Source organism: Geotrypetes seraphini, chromosome 2 (assembly GCF_902459505.1).
Source record: "Geotrypetes seraphini chromosome 2, aGeoSer1.1, whole genome shotgun sequence".
In the NCBI taxonomy this organism is placed as follows: Eukaryota; Metazoa; Chordata; class Amphibia; order Gymnophiona; family Dermophiidae; genus Geotrypetes; species Geotrypetes seraphini.
Window position 1 is genome coordinate 210397200 of NC_047085.1, and position 22710 is coordinate 210419909.

General features: G+C 45.9%; 3 protein-coding genes across 5 annotated transcripts in view; 1 reads left to right on the forward strand and 2 right to left on the reverse strand.

The window, feature by feature from the left end:
- The window catches only part of LOC117355817, a 33771-nt gene extending 25194 nt beyond the window's left edge, over positions 1-8577 (reverse strand). Inside the window, exons 1-2 of one of the 2 annotated variants that reach the window (XM_033934872.1) lie at positions 8521-8577; positions 8227-8342 (exon numbers count right to left, since the gene is read on the reverse strand). The gene's annotated coding sequence lies outside the window, so the exon portion shown is untranslated. The other variant, XM_033934871.1, reaches the window with a different exon arrangement.
- On the reverse strand, positions 206-5814 carry LOC117355818 (E3 SUMO-protein ligase KIAA1586-like). Its single transcript, XM_033934873.1, has 2 exons — positions 4721-5814; positions 206-2590 (listed from the first exon to the last, which is right to left on the reverse strand). Exon 2 carries the CDS (start codon positions 2555-2557, stop codon positions 569-571), a length of 1989 nt encoding a protein of 662 aa, XP_033790764.1. The 5' UTR covers positions 2558-2590; positions 4721-5814; the 3' UTR covers positions 206-568.
- Positions 8578-13166: 4589 nt separating the features above from the next.
- The window catches only part of GMDS (GDP-mannose 4,6-dehydratase), a 1326053-nt gene continuing 1316509 nt past the window's right edge, over positions 13167-22710 (forward strand). The window contains exon 1 of one of the 2 annotated variants that reach the window (XM_033934875.1): positions 13167-13895. In XM_033934875.1, coding sequence (XP_033790766.1) covers positions 13827-13895 — 69 coding nt within the window. In that variant the 5' untranslated portion in view covers positions 13167-13826. The remainder of the gene's footprint in view (positions 13896-22710) is intronic. The other variant, XM_033934874.1, reaches the window with a different exon arrangement.

Consider the following 22710-nt stretch of genomic DNA (forward strand, 5'->3'; position numbering starts at 1 on the left):
TTAAATAACGTTAAATAATATTTTTAAGAACACAAAACAACGCATTAATTCTTGAAAGTACAAAATTCTTTATTTTTTTTTTTTTTTACCAGAAAAACTCAAATTTATTTTAAAACAGTCTACAGAAATTGTAGGGATGAAATGATATCTTAATAAATGTTTTACAACAAATGTAGTTATGTCTGTTACATCCATATGTGTAAACTGTAAATTAAAAACAGTCCAGAAGACAATACGTTTGATGCTTTCAATTTCTAGACAATCTATCAATTCCAGCTTCTACACAAAAGTATAAATACATTAAAACAAAATATTGAAAACCATTTTATTGGGCACAAAGTTTGCCTTCAGTGAGAAGAGTTCACTCAATATGTTGTAGAATAATTGTTGTGAAACTGGAATGGAATCAATTCTTCACTCAAGTTAGATATCATCAATATCTTCATCATCATCCCCAATATCATCAAACTGGATTTCATCGTCATCACCGGGGCCAAATGTGTCCGTTTCATTGATTTTAGCATGTTCTGGAAGTTCTCCATAGGCTTTTAGGCTCCAAAATTCTTTATTAAGATTGTTCTCTTCTGCCTTTTTCTGATTTCCAAAAATTGTAAACACTGTCTATGTTTACATTATTTCCTGTGGCTAAATAAAGTTTGATTCTAATTAGGCATTCCAAATGTTCTACTCTTAACTTATTACGAGTCTTTGTCTTTATAGCATTCATCAAGCTAAATCCTCTCTCACAATCGGCACTTGAAGCCTGAAAGGTGCCACACACGTCTAATAGAGCATTTAGTCCACTGAACTGTTTATGCTGCTGAGCAAAATTGTACATTTCCTGAAGCGTTTGTATAGCTCCTGCTTTTACTTTTTCAGCAATAATATATTTGAACTCCGAATATTCTGAAATAAGCTGCCTTTTGAAACAATGTTCATCATCTTTGTTCATTAACAGAAAATAACGGTTAGATAATCGTGAAAATTGTTCGTTTCCAAATGTAAATTCCTCTAAGTTGGACGGATTTGAGATACAGTCTTTGTCGAAAACACGCCAGTCCTCTAATTCATTGTCAGGAAATCTTTTGTCCATATGATCACAAGTTTGTGTAATAAATGTAAGAATATGATCTGTTTTAATTACAGAATTACAAGATGAAATGAGAGTTTCAACATTTTCATTGAAATGTGGTTTTTCTCCCAGATATTGAGATCTGAGTTTCCTTAATTTGGCTTTAGTGAACTGGAATGCATCCAAAGGTGCCAAACAACTCTTCTGAAGAAGCTTACACAGTGATCCAAGCTCCTCAAGAACATCGCAGAGAATAAATAGCGCAACTTTAAATTCCAGATTACTCAATTTAGTCAGGCAGTATTTGTGCACGGGATCATTGTCTTCTTCCACCTGTTCTTGACAATATTCTAACAGGATGTCATAATTTCTAACCACTGCACTTACAGCAAAGTGCCGAGACAGCCACCTAACATCATGTATAGCTTTAAATGAAATGACATCTGAGTCTGCAGCATTAGCAATATCCTCCAGTTTGGCTTTTCGTACGCTCGATCTACTGAAAATCGTATACACGGTGCGTATTAGAGTTTCGATCTCTTTCATGAATGGGATCGTTTTCCATGCATCGTCTATGCCTAGATCTTCGCGGTGAGCTACACAGTGTTGCTCTAGAAGATGAGGAACTGATTGACGTAACTTTGCAGCTACACCATTATGCTTCCCAAGCATGACTGATGCTCCATCGGACGTGAACATGACCATACGACTGAAATCTAAATCGTTCTCACTATAAAACTGCTTTATAGCATCAACTATAGCTGTGCTGTCACAAGCAGTTAGATGTTTGATGCCAGCAAAAACTGTCTCATGAATGTTGCTGCCACTTCTTCTAAATTTAATGTATATTATGAGCATTTTCGAAACAGAAATATCAGTACTTTCATCAATTATTAGGGTATGAAAAGGAGACCTCCGGATTTCTGTAAATGTTTCCCGTTTAACAATGGCATTTATGCAGTCAAGGAACTCGAAAGCATAGTTTTTGCTTCTCCAGCTATCAGGTATTTTTACGTATTTAGCCATGTGATTGTGAATTTCCTGGACGGATAGCATGGACGAATTCAACTTTACCGCTAGCAATATATTATCAATTAAAATGTATTCGATTCTGTTGTTCCGACTATCGGGAGTTTCTTTCAAGAAATTCATTAGAAAACCTCGGCTTTGATTGTGAAGCTTTTGAACCGCTTCTAAATGAGAATTATGATTCAGATGACGCTTTAAATAATCAATTTTCCACTCAGACCAAGTCTTCCCTGTGCTCCATTCTCCGTTAACACCTGCTTTTCGGCATAGAGAGCAAATTAATGCGTTGTCCGTGTCGCTATATTCGAATATTTCTTTCATCGCCACTGTTTTCCGTCCACTCGCGTGCGGCAACGTGGTGTCAACCAAAAACTCGGTCAGCCATTCCTTCTTAAATTGGCTGCGCTTTTTCTTTGTGCTGCTACCAAACTCTTCATTCTCTTTACGCTTCGACATTTTCGAATGGATGTAAAAATTATTTGACTGAATCTATGGAAGATCGCAAAAGAAAGTTTATGCACACGCTTCAAACGATCGAAACTTGAAAAGAACTTGCTTCATGCATGTATAGATAAACAATGGCGCTCGTGCGGCCTCAGTTTTGTAGCGCATTACTAATTTACTAGTAGTAGTACCGTGTTTCCCCGATGATAAGGCAGGGCCATCAAATAAGACAGCCCCCCCTTTTTAGACAAAAATATAAAATAAGGCACCCCCGCAAATAAGCCACCCACCGATACCTGCGCTTACCCGAATCGAGTGGTACGGTGGGTGACTTCATGTGGTGCCTAGTGCAGGAAATCACTCGCGTCTGCTCTGACCGCCTCTTCCTGCACGAAGTCGGGCCTTATCCAATCAGGAGCTGCATGTCAAAGCAGCTCCTGATTGAATAAGACCCGGCTTCTTGCAAGAAGAGGCGGTCGGAGCGTACGCGAGTCCGGCTGCCTCTCCTTGTTGGCGAGCTGAGCGGACCGTCGGGATCGACCCCCCGCACCCCCTAGGTACGCCTCTGCAAGTCTTGCCTTGCCCGGATTTGCCGCTCTCTTCCGGTGTTACTCCCCCCCCCCACCCGACTCTCCTCTCGCCGCCCTGCCATCTGCCGTACGCCTCTTCCGATCGCCCCCCTCCCTGCTCGCACCCGGGATCCGGAAGGTTCGCCCCCCACATTTCGCCCCCAGCAATTCGCCCCTCACATTTCGCCCCCCACATTTCGCCCCCAGGTATGTTTCGCCCCCACACATTTCGCCCCCCCGGATGTTTCGCCCCCGCACATTTCGCCCCCGCACATTTCGCCCCTGAGCCCTGCAGCCCTGAAATCAACCTGCTCTCTGCCTCCCCCAACTCTCTCTCTGGCTCCCCGGCTCTCCAGTGCATCGCGCCCTGCCCAGGGCCGGAGCAGGGCGGCTGGGAGACAGCGACGCGGCCGCCAGGGTCGGAAACCCCAATCCCCCCTCCCACACAGCCGGGCCGCCCAGGGAGGGGAAGACAGCGACGCGGCCGCCAGGGTCGGAAACCCCAATCCCCCCTCCCACACAGCCGGGCCGCCCAGGGAGGGGAAGACAGCGACGCGGCCGCCAGGGTCGGAAACCCCAATCCCCCCTCCCACACAGCCGGGCCAGGGTCGGAAACCCCAATCCCCCCTCCCACACAGCCGGGCCAGGGTCGGAAACCCCAATCCCCCCTCCCACACAGCCGGGCCAGGGTCGAAAACCCCAATCCCCCCTCCCACACAGCCGGGCCGCCCAGGGTCGGAAACCCCAATCCCCCCTCCCACACAGCCGGGCCGCCCAGGGAGGGGAAGACAGCGACACGGCCGCCAGGGTCGGAAACCCCAATCCCCCCTCCCACACAGCCGGGCCGCCCAGGGAGGGGAAGACAGCGACGCGGCCGCCAGGGTCGGAAACCCCAATCCCCCCTCCCACAAAGCCGGGCCAGGGTCGGAAACCCCAATCCCCCCTCCCACACAGCCGGGCCAGGGTCGGAAACCCCAATCCCCCCTCCCACACAGCCGGGCCGCCCAGGGTCGGAAACCCCAATCCCCCCTCCCACACAGCTGGGCCGCCCAGGGAGGGGAAGACAGCGACGCGGCCGCCAGGGTCGGAAACCCCAATCCCCCCTCCCACACAGCCGGGCCGCCCAGGGAGGGGAAGACAGCGACGCGGCCGCCAGGGTCGGAAACCCCAATCCCCCCTCCCACACAGCCGGGCCAGGGTCGGAAACCCCAATCCCCCCTCCCACACAGCCGGGCCAGGGTCGGAAACCCCAATCCCCCCTCCCACACAGCCGGGCCGCCCAGGGTCGGAAACCCCAATCCCCCCTCCCACACAGCCGGGCCGCCCAGGGAGGGGAAGACAGCGACGCGGCCGCCAGGGTCGGAAACCAAACCCCAATCCCCCCTCCCACACAGCCGGGCCGCCCAGGGAGGGGAAGGACTCCAGCCACGCTGAGCAGATGAGACGGCGGCAGCCACACCACCGGGGGCGAAACATACCTGGGGGCGAAATGTGGGGGGCGAAATGTGAGGGGCGAATTGCTGGGGGCAAAATGTGGGGGGCGAAACTTCCGTGAACCCTCGCACCCCCACCCCGACGTCCGATTCCTCCCCCAGCCTCCCCTTACCTTTGCGACGCGTGTGTGCGCTGTGACGAGAAACTTGTGCGCTGCGATGTAATATTTTGTGCGCCAGCGCACGCCAGCGCAGCTTAGCGGGAACACAGGTCTTGACTATGGTTAGCAAATATGTAATATTCATTTTTCTACCAGAAAACCTGCAAACTGTTTGGGCATTCTTTTGCTAAACACATTTGGGTTGATCTTTATTGGCAGCAATTCTAAGATGTCTAAAGCAGCCTAGCTGAATAACAAAACATGTACCATCAAAATAATTGTTGCAAAAAAACGGCAAAATCCATCATCTAGACTCTCTTTCAGAGCGAATAGGTTTTTAAAATAAGTGCAGGTGATAGTGGGACTTGAACCAGTGAGCTGGAGAGGATGGGCAAGGTGCAATAAGGCACCTTAGCTTGGTGAGCTATACCTGATTGCTTTTGTACTGACTGAAATTAGCATTTAGCTGAAACACTGAAAAGTAGACAAGCTGCAAAAATATGTGAACATCCTAAGACTATGCCCTAGTTACTCTATCTCACTTTTGTCATTTATTTAGTCTGTGTAGCTTGTACTTATATTTGTTAAAATGTGTATTATGTGAGCTGAAGTACATGAGGGAGTCGAACCAAGACCAGGCTCACACACCAACCTTCATTCTAACCGCTGTGCTATACAAAAAGCCATAAAATCATAGTAATTCTGTTTTGATTATACTGTTCCGTATAGGCGTCGTTACGGCAGTAGCTACGGTGTGCTTGTGGCCCCGTAGCAGAGCACCCGAAGCATGTCAAAACGGCTGCAGTTAAGCATATCTTAACCGGTCAGGGTAGGAAACTTCTCCCCTGACTGAAAGAAGTCATTTCTGGCTCACCAAGTTAAGGCACCTCGTTGCACCTTTTCATCCTCTCCAGCTCTCATATAATCTAATTTTCTCAAATATTATGCTAGTTGCAGGCTGTGAGGCAGGAGACATGCCAGCTACCCTGTTTGCCACTCCTAAGGGCCTCCCTACTTCTCTCGTTTGCAGCCTGGGCCTCTAAGAACACTAGAAAAGACAAAGGTCAATGTGACGAAGTAGCTGAAGTGATGCTTATTAAGGAAACACTAATACCTGGCTGCTACTCAATGTAAATAAGCACAAGGTGAAAATGGTTAAAATTTTTATTGCACAGTCTAGGAAAGCAGCATGCAAGTGTAATATCAGGCAACTGAAGTTCGATGAGATGGATGACAGGTATGCAGAGTAAGCGGTTCACGGAAGTTTCGCCCCTCACATTTCGCCCCCCACATTTCGCCCCCAGGTATTTTTCGCCCCCACACATTTCGCCCCCACACATTTCGCCCCCCGGATGTTTCGCCCCCACACATTTCGCCCCCGCACATTTCGCCCCCGCACATTTCGCCCCTGCCTTTGAGGGGAAAAAGAAATCCGTCTCGGAGCGCGCCTGACTCGGAGCGCGCCTGACTTTTCTTTTTCAGGCGCTGCTGATGTGGAGCGTACGCCGCGCGCCTCCGACGAGCCGCAGGTCCGCCGAAAGGGAACATGAGCTTAGTTGCTGCCGTCTCACCTGTTTCACTGCCTGGGCCCCTCCGCGATCCCCGGTGGGGTGGGGGCTTTCTTGTGTGCTTTGCCTGCCATGGACGGCGGTGCGGGAGGGAGTGGGTGTTGTCATGGACGGCGGTGCTGCCAGCCCACAGCCAGCACCGGCTCCTTTCAAGCAGCTGAAGCAATGGCCAAAAGGCCACTTGGCCACCGCTACCCCCAAAGCCAGAGAGGAGGAGAAGAAAACGCACCTCCTTCCTGCCCTTTTCACCTGGGCTGCGAAGTGAATGAAGTTAGGGTCAGAAAAGCCAAGACTTCCCCAGATTTAAGAGCGAAAAGTTAGGGGAGGAGACGGGGAAAACCAAAGCGACTTTTCTTTGGAAACATTTCGTGAGGGTCTATGTGGAAAACGAAGTGAGCGGCGGTGCCCCCCCCCCCCTCTCCCTCCTCCAACTCTGGCATTGGGACATGAGCTGTCAAGAGAAAGAGGCCTCGGGGGTCAAATCACAGAACCCGGGCCAACTTTAGGCCCGGAGCGAAGGCTAAGAGTTGTTCCCACGGGAGGAAGGACAGACTTGGAAGAGGAGAGAGAGAAGCCTGAAACCCTCCCCGTCACTCCAGCTCACCTCGTGGAAAACGAAGTGAGCGGCGGTGCCCCCCCCCCCTCTCCCTCCTCCAACTCTGGCATTGGGACATGAGCTGTCAAGAGAAAGAGGCCTCGGGGGTCAAATCACAGAACCCGGGCCAACTTTAGGCCCGGAGCGAAGGCTAAGAGTTGTTCCCAAGGGAGGAAGGACAGACTTGGAAGAGGAGAGAGAGAAGCCTGAAACCCTCCCCGTCACTCCAGCTCACCTCGATCCCAATCCAACCGACAACTGCTCCGAACAGCTCATGAAGTCCACGTCGGACTTGGGCTAAAAGCTCCCATTAACCCCCCCCCATGGCCCCGTCTCCCCCGACCCCTTCCAGGGCTGGCCGAAAGCAGCCTGTTTACGGCACTGCCTCTGCTCACAGGCTGCCACTACTGCTTCGGGTAAGTGAGATTGTCAGGATCGGCGGCCGCTGCTGCTTCAGAGTGCTGGAACCATAAGTGGGGAGGGGAGGAGAGAAAGTGACCCATACCAGAAAAGAGGGTGGGAAGGAACAGATGCTGGACCTACAATTGGGGGTGGGGTAGGGGAAAGATAAAGAGAGGAAAAGAATGACTCAGACCAGAAAGGGGAGGTGGGAAGGGATACAAAGTTAGAGTGAGAGAGAGAGAGAACGGAGGAACGCTCAGGGGCGAAATGTGCAGTACACATAATCCAACGCTCAGGGGCGAAATGTGCGGGGGCGAAATGTGCGGGGGCGAAACATCCGGGGGGCGAAATGTGCGGGGGCGAAATGTGCGGGGGCGAAACATCCGGGGGGCGAAATGTGAGGGGCGAATTGCTGGGGGCGAAATGTGGGGGGCGAACCTTCCGGATCCCGAGTAAGCCACTCCTAGGTCCAAGTTTTTACTGTGGTATAATTGTTAAGGTCCCATAATCTGCTCCTTGTAGAAGGCAAGCTGTAGAAAAAGGAAGATGGACTGAGACAAATTAAGAGTTAATTGGTGAGTTTTAGGCTCTCTTTTACAAAAGTGTGCTAAATCATTGCTTGTGATAACTGCTAACCCATCCATAGGACAATATGCAAGCGTTAACATTTAGCACATGCTAACGGCGCCTTACACAGCACCATTTTAAGCGCGTGGTAAATGTTAACGCGTGCATGTTATCCTATGGACACGTTAACAGTTAGCGCATGTGTTGATTTAGCGCACCTTGTAAAAGAGCCTAAAACTCACCAATTTACTGTTCTCTCAGAAAATCATCAGTAACTATACCCATCTGAAGGAAAAAAGTGTGAAACATGTTAGTATTGTGAAAATGTATATAATTCATCACAAGGACAAACAAAGCAAACAAAGGTTGCAGTACATCATTCTCACCTATTCTTTCTGTTTTGGTATTTGAGCTTTGGCCAGGTGCAAGCTGGTGTGCTGAACCCAGTTTGAACAAACCTGCTTTGGCCTCTGGGAAACACAAGGAGAGTCACTCTGGGAACCTGAAATCCGGAGAAAAGAGGGAAAACGTTAGACATTTGTGGCAAAAATAAAAAGCAGAAGTCTTGGGAGAATATGTCATAGCACAGTCTCAGAATAACAGCTAGAATGAACAGAAGCACCAACACTGTTCCCTTTTTTAAATAAGGATGCCTAACAATTATGACTAAAAAGATTTACCTTTAGTTCTATGAGGAAAAGCACTGCTATAGGTTCCACATATTCATGTAACTTGCATATCCATTTTGCTGGCACCAAAGTTTCAAACAGCATGGTTGTTTTTTTTCCCAGCCAACACTCCTAGAACCAATTTTTATCATCACTAATTCTCAGACCTGCTAATGACCCTGTGGAATGGAGAGAGTTGTGGTAGATATTAGGGGGGACAAAAAGTTAATGGAGAATCACCATAAGCAATAACACAGAATGGGAGTCCAAAAGAAGAAATCAGTTCTGTCTGAGTTTTTATCTAATAAAGACACTTAAGTAGTTACAATATATCATTCTCACCAGGATTTAGTATATGAGCTGTTAGCAAGGAGTTCCTTGCATAGGTGCACCATAGTCACCTGGAAAGATGAAAAAGGTTAGAAAGACATCAAAATTGCAAATTACCATAGCTGCTAATGGTCCTGTGAAATGGAGAGAGTTGTGGCAGATATAGGAATGAAAAGGTTAAAAGATAATCAAGAAAAGTGAAGTCTCAGAAATCAGCATAAGTAATAACACAGAATAGGAATCCTAAAAGAGAACACTGCTCTGATGGACCTTCTTATACTAAGCATGCCTAAGTAGCGTCTGACATCATAGGCCCCATTAGAACTTCCCATCAGAAAACTTCAAATCTGATTGGGCATGCTTTAGGTGTGGTTTGGGCAAACACAGCTGTACTGACCTTTAATCATTTCCTTCACTTCTCAAAGCTTTGACAAGAAGCCATTTCTCATCTGCTTAGTCTGTAGAGGCTCTGTTAATAAAAAAAATTCTAAACAAACTTCCCTCTATAGCTCTGTGCCTTAAGGCACTGCTTTTATCTTCCATACGACAGAGATTCAAGTCTTGAGTGCAGATAGCAAATATTTTATATTCATTTTTCTACCAGAAAACCTTCATACTCTTTAGCCATTCCTTTGCTTAAACATATTTGAGTTGAATTTTAAAATGATCTGCAGCAATTCTCAGTAGCCTGTTCTCTCTCATCATAAACCCCCTTCCCCACCCCAACATACACTCCTCTGGCATGAAACCACAACCAGCCAAGCTGAATTTACCAACAGTAATGTCTCTAGGATACATCTAAAAATCATGTACCTTCCTTCAATACCTGTCCAAGCCCTCTGAAGTTTTAGTAAACTATTATACCTGTTGCCCTGTGCGGATATTGCATAAAAAGAAATACATTCCTACCACAATGGCTTGTAGCTGGGAGCAGATGAATGTATCTGATGCACCTGTGCCTGCAAACTGCAGAATGCTGATGAAAAACAGCAAAGTCCACCACTTATGAGAGCTGTTAAGATGCTGTTAAAATGAGTGAAGGTGAGGGTGGGATTTGAACCAGTAAGCTTGAGAAGATGTACAATGTACAACAAGGTGCTTTAACTTGGTGAGCCACAAATGGCTTTGCTCTGTCAGAGGAGAAGTTTCCTCCCATGACAGCTTAGGATGTCCTAGCCATGGGAAGGTGAAAATAAGTTTGCCTGGAAAGGGAAATGTGCTGATAAAAACGGCAAAGTCCACCATCTAGACCAAGGGTGCCCAATACTTTGCTCACTCAGGCAACCCAGTCGATCGCAGAGCCATGCGGTTTCCCTTCTCTTTTTTTCTCCTCCTGACCGGCGTCCAATTAATCCGCCTTTTGAAGAACGCCGGCCAATCAGAGTGCTGGCAGGGCGGGGTTAGAAGGTCAGTGGGGGATGAAGCTTAGCACATTACAGGAGACAGAAGTGCCTGTTGTGGTAAGAGCCGAGGACTTAGTGCTGCCCGATTTAAATTTATTCACATCGGGTGAATTGATACGATTTAACCCCCCCCCCAAAAAAATATCGGCCTTCCAATTCAGTGATTAACCCTCCCCCCCCCAAAGCAGGATCGGCAGTGCTGCCTCTTGCTGGCCAGCCTCTGTCGTACCTGCTTTAAAGGGCGAGGGGGGAGGGTCAGTCGGGAAGTGCTGTGGTGTCCGGCTTTCTCCCTGACCTCCTGTGCATCCCTTTATCTAATTCCAGCAGGGAGCAGACTGTAGAGAGGATCACTGGTAATTTAGCAATCCTTGCAGGTTGCCATAGGCCTCACGAGCTGTCTTCCCTCTGCCTTGATCCTGCCTCTGACTCAGAGGAGGGGCGGGACTGCGGCAGAGGAAGATAGCTCCTGAGGCCTATGGCAACCTGCAAGGATTGTTAAAAGTACCGGTGATCTTCGCTGCTGGCTGCTCCCTGCTGGGTGGGGTGCAGGCCTTCAGAGGGCGGACAGCCCTTCAGAGGGGGAAGGAGGGCCCTGGTGTAGAAGTACACGGAGGGAGAGAAGGGGAGTTCAAAGAGACGTGCATATGCCGGAATTTGGGGGGAATAATGGGTCTAAAAACAGAGGAGAGGGAGATATAGTGGACAATGGGATTTAGGGAGGGAAGGAACAGAAAGGGAAGAAGTTGGACACAAGGGATGGTGTGGAGAGGGGAATAGAGATACTGGATAGTTTGGAAAGAAAGGGAGAGATGGTGGAACCTGGGGTGATGGGGAAGGATGGAGAGATGCTGGATGAAAGGGTAGTTGAGAAAAGGTAGATCTGTGGATGGAGACGAAAAAAAGGAAAGATGCCAGACTTCCGGGGGAGGGAGGGAAAACAGAAGGGGAGGACAGAGATGAAAGATGGATGGTTAGCATGGAGAAAGAAGAAAACAACAAATGGGCAGGAGACCCTGGCAAGCGAGTTATCAAAAAACAACCAGAGCCTAGGACCAAAATGATTTGAATAATGACCAGACAACAAAGGTAGGAAAAATGATTTATTTTCAATTTAGTGATCAAGATGTGGCCGTTTTGAGAATTTATATCTGCTGTCTATATTTTGTACTATGGCCCCCTTTTATTAAATCGCAATAGCGGTTTTTAGCGCAGAGAGCCTATGAGCATCGAGAGCAGCGAAGGGCATTCAGTGCAGCTCCATGCGCTAAAAACCGCTATTGCAGTTTAGTAAAAAGGGAGGGGGTATATTTGTCTATTTTTATATAGTTGTTACTGAGGTGACATTGCATAAAGCAGAGGTGTCAAACCTTTTGGCTTCCCTGGGCCACATTGGCCAAAAAAAATGTTTCTGGGGCTGCACAAACGCTGCAGCAAGACAGAGGAGGGAGCCGGCAAGACGGTAAACACCCGGGGCAGCAGAAGAAAACACTGCATCGCCCTCAACCGGGGCCATGCAAAATACTTCACGGGGCCACAGGTTGGACATCCCTGGCATAAAGTCATCTGCCTTGATCTCTTTGAAAAAAAACCTGGAATATAAATAATTAACATTTTCTCTGTGTACAGTGTACTTTGTGTTTTTAAAAATTTTATTGCTGGTAGATCCATTTTGACTTGGTCATTTTAAAAGTAGCTCACAAGCCCAAAAAGTGTGGATACCCCTGATCTAGTCCCTCTTATGACAGCTAATAGGAAGCTGTTAAAATTAGTGAAGGTGGGATTTGAACCGATGAGCTTAAGAAGGTGGACAAGGTGCAACAAGGCACATTAACTTGGTGAGCCACAAATGCTTTCTTTGTGGTGATTATGATATATAGGCAGGTCAGTCAACTATGATATGACAGGGCAGTGAGATCCACCTGATTAGAAGCTGATGTAGCTCAATGTGTTAAAATCCTGTGCTGATCATACAGAGGTTGTGAATTCAACACCCAGTGCATCTTTTAATTGTGGCATTCTACCTTGCAGGTGCACCTTGATGATCTCACAATGAGGTCAGCTTTGGAATAGGTTCCAGTCTACAGACTTCATCAGTCAGAGTACATCGGAGTGCTATTAGTGGTTTCTATGCTCGGTCAGATGGAAAGGCATTGTTTGCACATTCAATAATTTCCAAATTGCTTGCTCAATACTAGACCTCCAATCAAGCGTTCTTCGATGACTTGGGACCTTAATGTTGTCCTTTCTACCCTGATGAAGCCTCCTTTTGAGCCACTCTTGACTCTACACATCGGGTCAATGAAGATCTTTTGTCAGATCCTCCCTACATGATGTTTTACCATGACAAGGTTGTTCTCCGCACTCATTCCAAATTCCTCTCGCAGGTCGTCTCGGACTTTCATCTCAACCAGTCCATTATACTTCCAGTATTTTTTTCCAAGCTGCACTCATCTAGATGAAGCAGCACTCCATACTTTGGACTACTTTGCTTTCTACCTACACCGCACTCAACTGCTCCTATCCTTTGATCCCAACAGGCTGGGAGTTCCTGTCACCAAAATAACTTTCGCTACATGGCTAGCAGACTGTATCTCCTTTTGCTATACGAAAGCTGGGCTGACACTTGCAGGCCTTGTCATGGCACATAAAGTCTGAACAATGCTACAGTAGCTCAGCTGCATGCCCTGTGTGGCACTATCTGCTGTGCCCTTCATTTAAAAGACATTCTGAACAGTTCTGTTTACAACCCATCATGCTTTAATCTCCTTTATATAGACTTGGTAATTTCACTCCACCCCCTCCCCCCTCGTCATTTTCAAAAGTTGGCTCCTATGTTAGCCCGAATTCCTCTACTTTAGTTTATATCCTTTCAGAGGGAAAACAAACATCACTTTATGCTGCTTAATTCGTGTGCAAAACAATGCGGCATTTAACCCGTCTCGATTTCCTTGCCAAACGACTCTTGTTTGTGGGGGCTGGGGGCAGAAAGTCCCACTGAACCGTGTTAACAGCCTCGGTGAAGACTGAGCTCGTCTTTCCCGCTCCTGCAGGGGGCACTGTCTCGGCCGCTGCCTCCGCCGCTCTGGGGCCTCGGCTCTCTCGCTCTCTCTCGCTTGCTCCATCTGATCCGGTGGCCCCGGTGTTTCCCTCGCTCGTTCCGAGGCCGCAGCCCCGGCTCAGTAAAAAAAACCAAACAAAACAAAAAACTCGGTGCAGCCCGAAAGCTAGTGCATGTGTATAGTGGATGCGGCCCCCGGAACTGCTCGGCCCCGGCCCACGTGTCTCCCTCGCAGTGGCTCAGGTGCTGTCCAGAGTCAATATGGGCGCAGCAGCTTTTCTTATTTAAACTACAGGGAAGGGTGGCTGTCTCTCGGCCCCGTCTGTCTGTCCTTCCGCCCCTACCGGAGAGGGGCGGCGCTTCGGCGCCTGCCTCTGCCTCTACCAACGCGGAAGTAAGAGTATTGAAATTTGCAAGCCTCTCGCTCTATTACTACTACTGATCATTTCTGTATTACTCACCGGCTCTCTCTCCCCCCGATCGCTGCCGCATCAGCCAGCCCTCGCGCCCGCGAGCAGAGCAGCAGCATGGCACAGTCGCAGGGCCAAGGAGACCAGCTCAGGAAGGTGGCACTGATCACCGGCATCACTGGGCAGGTAAGTAGCCGGGATGGCGTGCTAAAAAGTCGCCGGCACTTGCTTCCCTCCCTCCGAAACACGTGCTGCTGTATTCTGATATCTCTCTTGCATGGGTGCCGTACGTTTGAGCTCTCTATGCATTCGTGCTGGCTTGCATTTGTCGGAGTCGCTGTGGATGCATGTAGACAAGTGATGTGTATTCATGTCCACGTAAGCCGTAAGGGATCTACGTGGACATGCACAGATAGAGCAGCTTTTGAATGGTGCTTGAATGCTGGAATATGTCTCTCGCAGGCATTGTATTTGGTTTTGGAAGTGTAGTGGCCAGAGCTGCAGACATGCTGCCAAAAAACGCAAAATGTCATATTGAGCAGACATTAACATTTATATGCCAATTATGTCCATGACCGTTTAAAATACAGTATTAACATACATCCTGAATATGCACCTAAGAATTATTTTGTAATTACACACATATCTCCAGATGGGCATACACGTGAGCAGAGTTTGGGTGACATATGAAGTTGAGCATGCAACTTATAAAATAATATGTGCATATCTGGTATACACACACACCAACTTTATGGCTGGCATAAGTGCTTATGTGTATGCATGTATGTACCCAGTTACACTAATATTCTGTAAAGGAAAGTAGGTGCACAGTTATAAATAGAATTAACTCCCCCCCCCCCCACCAGACCTCATTAAAACCTTATAGTTTTATGAAGTACAGCATTAACAATAGTTTTAGTTTATGAGATGATCTAGTCTAAATACTGGGCATGAGGGGAGAGTGTGACACAGTGCTTAAAGCTACAGCCTCAGCACCCTGAGGTTGTGGGTTCAAACCTATGCTTCTCCTTGTGATCCTTGGTAGGTTACTTAATCCCCCATTGCCCCAGATACATTAAATAAATTGTGAGCCCACTGGGATAGACAGGGAAAAATTCATGTAAACTGTTAAAAGCTCCCTTGTGAGAACAATATAGAAAATTGAATGAATGGAGGGAGGGAGCATAGGGACACAGTGACAATACAGGATATAGAGGAGAATAGGGGAGAGGAGCACAGAAGGGAACTGCTGGATAGGATGGAGAAGGGATGCAGAAGAAAACAGAAACATGATGGCAGATAAAGGCCAAATGGCCCATCTAGTCTGCCCATCCGCAATAACTATTCTCTCTCTCTCCGTGCCTATCCCAGTCCCTTTTGAATTCAGACACAATCTCTGTCTCCACCACCTCTTCTGGGAGACTGTTACATATATCTGCCACCCTTTCTGTAAAAAAGTATTTCCTTAGATTACTCCGGAGCCTATCACCTCTTAACTTCATCCTATGCCCTCTCATTGCAGAGTTTCCTTTCAAATTAAAGAGACTAGACTCGTGCGCATTTACATTAGAGGGTATTTAAACGTCTCTATCATATCTCCCCTCTCCCGCCTTTCCTCCAAAGTATACAGATTGAGATCTTTAAGTCTGTCCCCATACGCCTTATGATGAAGCCCACATACCATTTTAATAGCCTTCCTCTGGACCGACTCCATCTTTTTATATCTTTTTGAAGGTGCGGTCTCCAGAATTGTACACAATATTCTAAATGAGGTCTCACCAAAGTCTTATACAGGGGCATCAATACCTCCTTTTTCCTACTAGCCATACCTCTCCCTATGCAACCTAGCATCCTTCTAGCTTTCACCATCACCTTTTCAACCTTCTGGCCACCTTAAGGTCATCGCATACAATCACACCCAAGTTCCACTCTTCTGTCGTGCACATAAGATCTTCACTCCCTAATCTGTACCGTTCCATTGGTTTTTGCAGCCCAAATGCATGACCTTGCATTTCTTAGCATTAAATTTTACCTGCCAAATTTCAGACCATTCTTCAAGCTTCACCAGGTATTTCGTCGTGTCTACTCTATTGCAGATTTTGGTATCCTCTGCAAAGAGGCAAATATTACCCGACAACCCTTCAGCAATATCCTTTATAAAAATGTTAAAAAGAACAGGCCAAAGAACAGAACCTTGAGGCACACCATTGGTAACATCCCTTTCCTCAGCGCGATCTCCATTGATCACTACCCTCTGTCGCCTTCCACTCAACCAGTTCATGACCCAGCCCGTCACTTTGGGACCCATCCTGAGGGCACTCATTTTATTTATTAGACATCTGTGTGGAATATTGTCAAAGGCTTTGCTAAAATCTAAATATACCTCATCTAGCGCACATCCTCTATCCAATTCTCTAGTCACCCAGTCAAAGAAATTGATCAGATTGTCTTACAAGACCTACCTCTAGAGAATCCATGTTGCCTCCGGACCTGTAATCCACAGGATTCCAGAAACTTAACCATTCTCTGTTTTAAGTGTTTCCATTAATTTGCTTACCACAGAAGTCAGAATTACCAGCCTGTAATTCCCTACTTCTTCCTTACTTCCACTTTTGTTGAGAGAGACCACATCTGCCCTTTGCCAATCCTCCAGTACCATTCCTGACTCTAGAGATTTGTTGAAATGGTCAGTCAGCTTAGCTATCAGAACTTCTCGAAGTTCCTTCAGCACCCTAGGATGTACACCATCCGGCCCCATTGCTTTGTCTACCTTTATTTTAGCTAGCTCCTCACGAACAAAACCCTCTGAAAATCAATCAGGGTCTATTATTCCTCCATCTCTATTCAGGTTTGTCTTCTGCGGTCCCGCTCCCGGCGCTTCAGTCGTGAACACAGAACAGAAATATCTGTTAAGGAATTTGGCCTTTTCTTTATCAGCTTCTACATATTCCTCCCCTTCACCTTTGAGTCTCACAATGCCACTCTTGCATTTCTTTTTATCACTAATATATCTAAAAAATGTCTTGTCTTCCCGTTTTACCGTGTCAGCTATTTTTTCTCCCCGTTTTACTGTGTCAGTTATTTTTTCTTCCATTTGCATCTTTGCTTTCCTGACTACAATACCAGTCTCTCTTAACTTTTCCAGATATTTTTGCCTGTCTTCCTCTTTCTGCGATTCTTTTATAGTTTATGAAAACTAACCTCTTATTCCTTACCTTCTCAGCTAGTACTTTTGAGAACCAAAGTAGCCTTCTTTTCCTCTTACTTTTACTTACTTGCCTCACAAAAAGGTTTGTCGCCCTTACAATCGCTCCTTTCAGTTTTGCCTATAGCATTTCCACTCCTTCCAGACGTTCCCATCCAGACAATAATTCCTTGACATAAACCCCCATCTGAACAAAGTTAGTTAGTTAGACATAGAGAAAGAAGAAATGTAAAAAGGACAGAGACCCTGGAAAGAAAGCTAAGCAAAAAAGTAGAAAATCAGAAAATAGACACTGGGACCAAAGCAATGCTGAGGCAGAAAAGGCAGAAAAATGTAATTTTTTCTAAATTTATTAATTTTAATGTGTCAGCTTTAGGAAATATGCATTTCCATTTCAGTTTCTGTTTCTATTGTTAGGCTATTTTGTCCGGGCTGTTATGTCAGGGTGCCTTAAAATATTCCTCTTTTAAGTGGGTAACTTGGCAACTTCTGCAGTTGTGAATTGCATTAGGCAAAAAAGGTAAGGTACTGTATTGATTATTTAGCATTCACCAAATCCAGGCAGTGATATTCAGTGGCATTGTCTGATAATGCCATTGAATATCATGTCTGACTGTCTTGGCATTATCTGGGTAGTGCTAGGGTGGTCTAGGGATGGAGCTAAGATGGAGTTAGAAGTTGTTTGGGTACCACTGATATTTAGTGCTGGTATCTAGGCAAGTTAGGTCAGAGAAATTTACTGTCCTAACTTGCTTGGGTAGCATTCTGTATAGCAGCGCTGAATATGGGTGATATGGGAGACTAGCTTCCAGTGGCCATCGGATATTCAGCATGTACACAGTCAGCGGTACAGTCTGGCATAGATTATCTGGGTATAGAAAAACTCGCAGTGGCCAGTGTTTAAAAAAAATGCTGACTACTGTGAGTTAAATATAATTCCGTTTAAGTTTAAGACTTCTTAGAGGCTGCCAGCATGAAGCAGAGAAGCAGGTTGGACTGCTAATCCTATGGACACTAATGCTTTCCTATTAAAGGCGATATAGCAAAAATGTATAATAACATTTGTGAGACTGATAAATCCCTGAGCTGACAGAGTGAGGGAATTGTGTATCAAATAGTTCTAATATGTTAATATGTATTGTTAGTCTTGATTGATTAGATTCGAGCAGGGACTGTCTCCTTCATGACTACCTACAGTGCTGCATACGTCTGGTAGCGCTCTAGAAATAATTACTACTACTACTACTTTTAATTATTTCTATAGCACTTCCAGAAGCACGCAGCGCTGCACAGAGTCACAAAGGGTAAGAAAACAGTCCCTGCTGAAAAGAGCTTACAATCTAAACAGGCAAGACAGACAAAACAGGATGTCATGGATACAATTAAGGGGAATGGTTAATCAGCGGACTGGATTGGAGGGCAGAGGAGTAGGGTTAAGGATTGAAAACTATATAAAAAAGATGGGTTTTCAGTCACCTTTTAAACAAGGGAAGGGGCTTGACAGATAAACTTGGGTAATTTATTCCACGTATGGGGGGCAGCTAGATGAAAGGAACGAAGTCTGGAATTGGCAGTGGAGGAGAAGGGTAATGTTAAGAGTGACTTATCTGAGGAACGGCATTCTCTGGGAGGTGTATAAGGAGAGAGTAGCGAGGAGAGATATTGAGGGGCAGCAGAATGAACACACTTTTAGGTCAGCAATAAGATCTTGAACTGTATGCAATGGCAAATAGGGAGCCAGTGAAGTGACTTAAGGAGAGGGGTGACATGAGCTTAGTGAAGTTGGTAGAAGATGAGTCACGCAGCAGAGATTTGCACAGATTGCAAGGGGGAGAGGTGACACTGAGGGATACCAGTTAGGAGTAGATTGCAGTAATCTAAGCGTGAGGTTACGAGAGCTTGGACAAGGGTCCGGGTAGTGTGCTCAGAGAGGAAGGGGTGAATTTTGGTGATATTGAAGAGATAGAAGCGACAGGTCTTAGTAGCTTGTTGGATATTCGTAGAAAATGAGAGGTCAGATTTGAAGACCGCTTCAAGGTTGTGAGCAGAGGAGACTGGAGTAATGACAGTATTATTTATAGAAATGGAGAACATAAGAATTGCAGCTGCTGAGTCAGACCAGTGGTCCATCGTGCCCAGCAGTCCATTCATGCGGTGGCCCTCTGGTCAAAGACCAGTGCCCTAACTAAGACTAGCCCTACCAGCGCACGTTCTTGTTTAGCAGGAACTTGTCTAACTTTATCTTGAATCCCTGGAAGGTGTTTTCCCCTATGACAGACTCCGGAAAAATGTTCCAGTTTTCTACCACTCTCTGAGTGAAGAAGAACTTCCTTATGTTTGTACGGAATCTATCCACTTTCAACTTTAGAGAGTGCCCTCTCGTTCTCCCTACCTTGGAGAGGGTGAACAACTTGTCCTTATCTACTAAGTCTATCCCCTTCAGTACTTGAATGTTTCGATCATGTCCCCTCTCAATCTCCTCTGTTTGAGGAAGAGGCCCAGTTTCTCTAATCTTTTGCTGTATGACAACTCCTCCAGCCCCACCAACCACGAGACCGAAATACCTTATAACAAATGGCAATGTCGGCAGCAATCTAGACATTCTGCTTCAGACCTTCTCTCGCCAGGGGTTCCTCTGCTGCATCACTGATGATGTCATCAGCAATGGGTACACGGAACCCCTGGTGAGAGAAGGCCTGAAGTAGCCTGTCTAGATTGTTGCCTACATTGCCGTTTATTTCAAGGTATATCGGTCTCGCGGTTGACGGGAGAGAGATGGAAAGGTCAGCGGGGAGGGGGGCGGTGGAAGCACTGCTGCTGGCAACTAGGGCTTATTTTCGGGGGTAGGAGTTATATTTAGACCTATCCCGAAAATCATGCTAGGGCTTATTCTTGGGGTAGGTCTTATTTTCGGGGAAACACAGTATTTGAAATACATGCTGTAGACAAATAATTCTGAAAGTTGGACTGAATTAGTTCAAAGGAAGAGAATATTCTTTCTATGCCAACTGAGGAAGCTACTGTTGTTAAAAATGAAAGCATTACTTCAACAGTCTCTAAAATCCAAGTGCTTAATAAGTGACCTCCACCAGTTCACTCGTATAACCTTTCTTTAAAACATCATTGGCAGGCATATTTCTTGAATGGTTCCCCCTTAGCTCTGAAGTTTATTATAGTTGGCATTACAGATGGATGATTCCTGGATACCAAGAGAATGACACGGTGACAAAATTAATCACCATTCCCATCCCCGCAGATAACTTCGGGAAACAATCCTGTGTCTATTTCAACCTCAGTCCTTCTACATTCTTCAATGCAAGGCTTGAGGGTCCGTGATTGTGCCCATTCATACTCTGATTCTTCCCTCTCTCCTTAAAGAATGAAATGGGGATGGTTTCTTGCGGTTATCCAGGGGGATGGGAGAACAATGATGAATTTTGTCACCATGTCATTCTCTACCCATGTCATAGCTAATTACTCTTCTTCAGCACTTAAGGTTTGACCCTAGTACTGGATATTGATGATATTCGCAAGAAAATGAACTGGAGCCAGTGCTTGTCCTGTTTGTATTTTTAATGCTTGCAATTTAATTCTGTCATTGTACAGTCCTGTTTTTTAAGTGCTTACTCAGTTTCTTCCAAATTTCAACAACATTAGCAATAAAACAGCTATTTATATGTATTTTGTGTAAAGCTTCAGAAATGGGTTTGAGAATTCTTAACATATCTTCAACATTTCTCTTAATCTATTTTCTCTTGATTTTGTTCACAAACTGTCATCTGAATAGGCCAGTTCTTGATATACTGCTCCAAACAATCCACTACAAAGTTCTATCTAACATCTTGTGGGAGCATTAGCTTGGTTTCTCCCATTCTTTTCAGAGCTGCTGCAGCAAAATGACTGTTATAGAAATAATTAGCGATTTTAACGACAATAGTCTTTATTTCTGAGACAGTGAAGTCTTTGGCTAGGAGGTGCAGCAAATGAGCATTGCATTGATATGTTGTTAGCTTGGTATTCTCTTCACGCTCTTCTAAATTTCTTCTCATCTTGAATACATTTGCAGCATTGTCTGTGACTAAGGGCTCCTTTTGCAAAGGTGCGCTAGCGGTTTTAGCGTGCGCTAGCCGCTACCACCTCCTTTTAAGCAGGCGGTAATTTTTCGGCTAGCTTGTGCGTGCGCTAAAAATGCTAGCGCACTTTTGTAAAAGGAGCCCTAAACTGTGTACAAGATATTTGAATTTTGTTCACAATTTATTATAGCTTTTGCTGTTATTTCCTTTAAATATTCTGCTTTATGTGCATTTCCTGAGGTATCAATTGCTTCTACAAGAAAGACATTCCCTTCTTTTGTTGTACCAGCACATACAGCAGGATTATTGTAGACATTACTCCACCCAATTTAACAATTTTACCCTCTAGACCCTTTGCACATTGCTCCATTTCTCTGTCATACACTTTGTCCAGAAGTTTCCCTGAAACATCTGGGCAATTTTTTCATCAATTACTTCTTTTTCTAATTTGCTGTTTTGTTTTTTTTTAAAATCACAAACTTATCTATGGTGGTTCCTGGATGGTTGGAATTTTTCTCTTTTAGGTGAGATACTATGGATATGCAATGTATATAATGCGACTGAAAAACTATCCTTGACAGATAACTCTGAAACTGTAGAACAGGAAGATGGTGATCTTGAAGGTGGATAGTTTCCAGAATCCTTTAGGTCGCTGATAGTTTACCCTAAACAAAAAAGCCAATGCTGTTATTTTACTATTGATACAATTTCTGCATATTGAGTATTACTCATTTTATTCACTGCCACTCACTACTGCCCCAAAAAGGAATATTTGTTTGTTTAACTCTTTATTTCTTCATAACAACTGCATCAAAATGCTGGTAGAATGCCGTATTAATAACAAATATAGGCCCCCTTTAATCGAGCTGTGTTACGGTTTTTTTATCCCCAGCCACTGCCGTTAAAGTTCCGATGTTAATAGAATTCCAGTGAGTGTTGGAACTTTTAACGCAGTGGCTGACAATAAAAAAACCTAACATGGCTTGATAAGAGGGGCATATTTTTGTTCAAATATGTTCCTCAAGGAAGTATTTAAGAAAAATGATGACATCAAAACATTTACCAACCTGAAGATCCTGCCTGTTTAAACATGTTCCATTGTCATCTTTATCAAAGCACTTCTCATGATGTTTCAATTCAGCCACCAGGCCTTGCATTTCTTTATTGCAGTATTTGCATTTTGCAAACATGACTACCTTACCAATAGGTAGAGCAGGGGTGCCCAATACGTCGATCGCGATTGACCGGTAGATCGGGAAGGCAACGTGAGTCGATCGCGGAGCCCATCCCAGGCTCCGTGATAGACTCGTGTTGCTGTCCCAATCTACCGGGCCGATCAGCCTTCCTCTCCCCGACGTCCCCCACTGCCAACCCAAGCTCTCCCTGCAGAAGCGTCGGACCGACCAGCATTCCTCTTCCTGACGTCAGTGAGGAAGTTCTGGGCCAGCCAATCGCTGCCTGGCTGGCCCGGAACTTCCTCTCTGACGTCAGAATTGATGTTGGGGAGCGGAATGCTGGCTAGCGCAATGTTTCTGCAGGGAGAGCTTGGGACAGCGGTGGCTTGGGGGGCCTGTTCCCCAATGGCAGCGGCGGCAAACCTAGTGGCTTGGGGGAGGGCAGGGAGAAAGAAGGGGGGGCAGGCAGGGAGACAGAAAGAAGGGGGGACAGGAAGACAAAGAAGGGAAACAGAAAGAAAGGGGGCACAGGGAGACAGAAAGAAAGG